The sequence below is a fragment of the Osmerus mordax genome, chromosome 13 (assembly GCF_038355195.1).
Source record: "Osmerus mordax isolate fOsmMor3 chromosome 13, fOsmMor3.pri, whole genome shotgun sequence".
Taxonomy (NCBI): Eukaryota; Metazoa; Chordata; class Actinopteri; order Osmeriformes; family Osmeridae; genus Osmerus; species Osmerus mordax.
This window is the reverse complement of record NC_090062.1, coordinates 12,885,944-12,891,943: the sequence shown is the minus strand read 5'-3', so window position 1 is coordinate 12,891,943 and position 6,000 is coordinate 12,885,944. Positions and strand designations below refer to the sequence as shown.

General features: G+C 50.6%; 1 protein-coding gene across 1 annotated transcript in view; it reads right to left on the bottom strand.

Annotated features, from left to right (window-relative positions):
• Positions 1–224: 224 nt before the first annotated feature.
• Positions 225–6,000, bottom strand: part of fto (FTO alpha-ketoglutarate dependent dioxygenase) — a gene marked incomplete at its 5' end in the record, with an annotated part of 98,052 nt that continues 92,276 nt past the window's right edge. The window contains 1 exon segment of the mRNA XM_067248814.1: positions 225–369. Coding sequence (XP_067104915.1) covers positions 225–369 — 145 coding nt within the window.

Sequence of the window (6,000 nt, the reverse complement as noted above, 5' to 3'; positions counted from 1 at the left end):
AAGTTTGCACAGACAAGGAATTTACTTTGGCATGAAGGTGCATACATTAAACATATAGGAATCTTAAAACTGAAATATGTGGTCTAACTATACAAAAGGAACAAAGTCTAGCTAATACTAAGGGGATTTAGAATACAAATAAAATATAAAGTAACCATAATTTACAATCTAAAAATACAGATAGTACGAAATAGGTATCCTTGAACGAGTGTTAGTCTGTGCACTTACCTCCAGAGGAGGGACTCCACCCTGTTGATGATGTCAGCCAGGTCAAAGGGCAGCGGCATAGCGGTGTCGTCAAGGCCCCAGAAGGGCCGGTCCACTGGGACTTCCGCTGTGGGCAGGCTCTGGGCCAGGGTGGAGTGGCACCTGAAAGAACAGCAGCACAGGTCAGCTCCTCCTTATTCTGCTCTCATGGTCACACACCAGCTCGACACTTGTCCCATACCTGGACACACATCCCTCTCCGCATCGCTGCTCAATAGATTTTGTTTATCTTTTCCTGCCTATGAGCACTAAACAGAGTGATACCAGGTGGCCAGGACACACCTGAACACACCTGGACATAGTTTCACTAACATGGAACACAAGAAGAGACAAAACATGATTTCAAGACAATGTGAAAACTCTGCATCCTTCCTTTCTTTTCCAGGATTGGTAGATCATGGAAAGGCCATAGCCGGTTCTTGTGTGTGTGTGTGTGCTGTTTGTTTTTCCTTAACACAGGGGAGAGAAGTGTGTGTTTGACCAGGAGGCACGTTTGTGTGTTTCCTCTCTTTTACAGCATCTAATAAGAATTGGCCCAATTAGACCCTTAGGTGTGTGTGTGTGCGCGCGTGTGTCTTCTCCATACAAAACCAGCAGTCTAGTGGATGTCTGTCTGAGGTGATGCTTCAGGAATGTGCATTGTGCAAACCTATATGGGTGTGTTGCGTATGAATCTGATGATAAAGCATTACAGTGACTAATGTCTCAGTGCTTCTCTACTCTACCAGGTGCCCTGACTAACAGTCTTATTCATCTCTCCTGCCAGAACAAGACAGTGAAAAGAAAAGCCCTTTGATGTAGCGACATTACATTACATTCTTGTGTTAATCGCATTGTTTATTTTCATTATTCATGTTTTTCTGGGATGTGCTAATGTTAGATCAAAATATCTCTCACGCCAGCATTGATCATGAGTCACACCCCAGAGGGTGGCGTGTAAATATTTGCTGAAGTGACTTGGTGGTGGTCAGAGCTAGCCACTGTGTTGAACCCTCCTGGCTGTGACAGATAGAGGCGACCTTTGACCTGGAAGTACAAGGGAAGGGGGGCTGGGGTGTGTGGGGATGGTGTAAACATGGTAGGACAGGAATGGATTTAGTCGTAGCGTAGCCACAGTTTGTCATCGTCACGGCCAAAGCGGACCATTGACCACTTGCTGACTGCTCCGATTGTGTCCACTTCCTGACATCCAGCCCACAGACACACACGCCAAACCTCATCCTTACCCCCTGGCACCATTACCCCAGCCCCCACTACCCTGCCTGTGGTGTCCCCGCTCGAAGGCGAGAGAGAGAGCAAGAGGGAGAGAGAGGGGACGGGGGAAAGGTAGGTGGGGAAGGAGGTGGAGTGGGGTTATGGATGGGATGGCAGAGGGGGCGGTCGGGTAAAGTGGCCGGGGGGACAGCACCAGTCGCCACAATTTGCGGTTCTATATTTCACCAGGGCCACTTACGGATGGAGCGGCTCCTGGACTAAGTGCTCCACTTCAGCCGAGGCCTGCCCTCAATAGCTGGTGCATTACTGGGAGAGGACGATATTAACATATACCATTCCAATATATCATCCATGCTTCAGATCAGGGCCTGATAATAGCATCTGTTAACATGCACTAAGTACCATTATGTAGCACATCACTTCATAAATAATACGATTAGGCGACCTTGGGGCTTCGCAACGAGCCGTGTGTTTAAATGTTCTCATTATTTATTTAGGGTGCGAATTAAAGGAAGCGCCACTTCAGAAGGGGGAGGGGGGGGGGGGGGGGGTGAGGAGCCTGGCATAAATATCCAGCAGGGCAGGACTCCAACTGACACACAGACACACACACACACACATGCCGCAACACACAGAGAAACACACACACACATGTTCTGCTGACATCAGCGAATGGGTACCGTAGGCCATGGGAACACAGGCCTTTGATTTGGGACGATTAAGTATTCATGGTGCGGGGCAGGGAAAGGAAAACACTGGCCTCTTTTCTGCTCCCTGTCATCTGAGGAGAAGATCCACACGCTAAATATCTGCTGAGGTTCATTAAGGACTTTCGGTTCTATCAATCGAAGCAGGAACCTGGAGGTTTGTGGATGCCGCACAGTTAGAGGGCGGTGGATTGGAGGACGTCGTGTCCTATCAAGGCGTAATGGAAACTGCCAGATTGAACACTCATTTAACACACTCTTTAACACCGTCCTCGCAAGCTGTAAATACTGCGGCTTCACTGGACTACTAACATGGCATGAAGCAAATCAATATCCCCGCCAAGTACCATAAGCTCTCTGGGCTCCCATAGAAATTCATTGTAAGCCCTGGTAGCTTAAAATCACACACACACACACACACACACACACACACATCCCAATGCCCCTCTTTTCCCAGAGAAAAGTCCAACTTTAAGGTAAGGTCAAAGACAAAGAAGTGCATAGGGAGAAAGAGAGAGAGAGAAACAAAGAAACAGAAAACGAGAGAGACCAAAACAACGAAAAAAGGAAGAAAGAAAAAAAGGCGAGTAGCTGGGGTGTTTGTGAGTCTCTGGCGTTCCAGCGGGTTAACCCCAGACAGATACGGGCTAACTATCCCATCTGGCGCTCGCTCATGAGAGATTGGCAATACAATCACTCATTTCAATTTGCCCTGAAACCTTATAGCAGAGCAAGCCCCGCTCAAATGGGATGCTAATGTAAAAGGTATCTGGGATTCTATGGCCTGGATCCCTCCGAGGACCACCTCCACAGCATGCTGCACTTGAACTGTGGCCGGTGGTGGGGGGGGGGGGGGGGGGGGGGGCAGGGAGGGGGAAGAGGGGTCTGGAGCTGCAGCACGGGTCCAGGGCCCTGCCTGTGCTCCGGCTAACCACTTTAGCTAAAGTGAGTGTTAATTATGGACAGGCAAAGCAGTCAATAAGAGGTTAATGTAGGAGTCAGAGGATAAATTCCTTTAAGCATTGCATCATTCCACCGTCTCCGCGACCAACACGCCTGCTCGTAGGTCTCCGGATCAATACGTTTTACTGTAATGCGCTCCCTATCGATCCCCCCCCCCGACACACACCCACCCCCTCCTTAAATAAAGGGAAGAGAGAAGGAGGAAGGGAGGGAGGGAGGAGGGCAGAGTAAAAGAAAACTGTTGAGAGTAAATAAAATGATTAACCTCTGCTTTCACTTGGTGCTGTTGTTCATCCCCCTCACCCCCGATGAAAGCACTGGAGAAGTGCATGGTGGGATATCATCAAAATCACTATCACCGTCATCATCATCACGGTTGTGTTCCATTTATTCCCCAGCATGTAATTGTGAGCAGCCCGTTCGTAGGGCCATACATTAAAAGCCCCCAGGCTCTTAACAGGATGGAAATCCACCTAATAGACAACATCAGTGCTTCCGACTCATGCAATTACACTGATAGATGCGGGATTGTGACGGGCCCGAGTGAAGAAAGACCTAGCTGCACAGAGAGACAACGCTTGTTACGTTATCGCTACAGTGGCTCATTTGTAACCACTCGGGAGTCTGTGGACGCTGTCTGATCGGAGCGTGGCGTAGCGGTGTAAGGTGGCGTGGACTCCGGGATGGAAGGTGGCTGCAGAGGACTTAGCTGATGTCGTCCTTGTGGAGGGACGGGGTGTGTGTGTGGAGGGGGGGCGGGGGGGGGGGGGGGATTGTCAGATAGCCTGTTTCCTTTTTCCCCGTGCTCTCCCTTGCCTCCTCTGTGCCTCCCCCCCCCAGCTCTGATCCGTGCAGGTGTGAGCTTTTTACAGGCTCTGCTCGGCGAAACTGCCTCGTTGCGGAGAATGCGATCAGACGAGTCATGCTGAAACAGGCATGCGTCCTATAAATCAACCTTTCCTACAAAAGGTGAAGCACATCTCGCTGCCATGTGACACAGAGAGAGATAGAGAGAGAGAGATCGTATCGTTGGAAAAGGGGGAAGAGCAGGAGTCAGGCAGAGTGCAGTGCGCTGCTGTCAGGTGTGCAGGTGTGTGTGTGTGTGTGTGTGTGGGGGGGGGGGGCCCTGGGTTCCTCTGTTTCAGGCCTCCCGGGGTACTCGAACGGCTGTCCTCATCAATGCCTGAAAGAACACGACGGTGGCCCAGACTGGCTGGAACGTTAAACGTTTACAGCAACGAGGGGGGGCGGCAACGTCAAAGGCGCTTCCTGCGGGTCAATTGAGTGGTATCGTCTGCAAACGCTGCTGACTCTGCACTTTGAAGAGTGTTTGAGGTGTAGGGGGGGGGGGGGGGGGGGAACGGGTGAGGAGAAGGGAGGTGTGTGTGTGTGTGTGTTTGTGAGTGTGTGCGTGTGCGTGAGTAAAGGGGCGGGAGGCATCAAATGTGTGACATATGTTGCTTTCATTTTGATTCCCTTTAAAGAGCCTTGCTAATAAAACTAGCATCTGATTCACTCTTTCCTTTAATTAATGGCTGTGGCAATCTGGGGAATGCTGCTTTCTGTCTGGGGCCGGGGCTGCTTCTTTTCTACCCCCACGCACCACCACAGACATTGGCAGGGGTGCTGGGAACAATGAGCAAGCCCAGATACCTGTGGGTGGGGCCGCCCTGGCAGCTGTACCCGTGCCACTCCGAGATGCTGTGAGGTCTCCCTCCAGCTGCCGTCTGGGACGCCCATGAAACCACATTAAACAAATCAGGCTTTTTATTAGAGCCTCCAGGAGTCAAAGTGCCCTGGGAACAAGGTATCTGGGTGGGAGGGGGAGGGGTGGGGGGGTGGAGACACGAGTCAACGCACTGCTGCTAGCTTGTAGCTGGAGGAAGAGACTTCATCACGCCAAAGGTACAACCAGACCCTAGAACTGACGCACACACACATGCGCTCGCGCACACACACACACGCACACACACACACACACACACACACCAGGGTTGTTTGATGTGGGCTGGCTGCTGTGTCTGGAGCTCTCGGCAAACCAGATGCCACACGAAAACACACAAGCAGCAAGGTAGCCGCTAAATAGCCTTTATAATTGGAGCAATAAAACACAATTGCAGTCTGGACGAGCAGCGGAGGCAGGCCCCAACCGCCGCCGCCACGTTCAAAACCAGGTGGACGTCCATTAGGTGCTTAACAGCGTAACAAATTGGCCAACACCCCGCGCTCTCCTGCTTGAGGCGAGGGGACGGAATGCGGCCGAATGTCAACACAGGCGTAACATTTACGAGTAGACAACTTTTGTTCCAATGCAATCAGGTTCTAATATATATATACATTTTTAAAGGTAGAAACAGAACAGGACAAACAGATCCTGGCCCTCCTGGACGTTTGTTCTTCTTACATGGGAGTGGAGATGGATCGTCCCCTTAGGGCTGACTGTGTGTGTGAGTGTGGTACACTGAGGGGAGATGATGCAGGGGAGAGCGGGAGGCCTACTAGCCACCTGTGAGAAAATCACTTCTTACCTAGATAAGCTAACTGTCATGCTAATGCTAAAGGTGAGGCTAGTCCAGCTGGCCTCTGGGGACTAATCAGAAAACAAACGTTTGCTCTGGATTTGCCGCGAGCCTGTGGCAATGTCATGCCTCAGCGGGAACCCACGCCCCAACATGCCGATGAGCACACAGACACGCACATACATACATGCACACACAACCCTCTCATCATCCTCCAGGGCGACATGTGGCCAAATACCAAAGTGAAACATTTTGATATACGGAGGGAAAACTAATTAGAGTTGGTTTAAAGAGACATTTCAGTTTTTCATGATGACGGTGTTTATTTA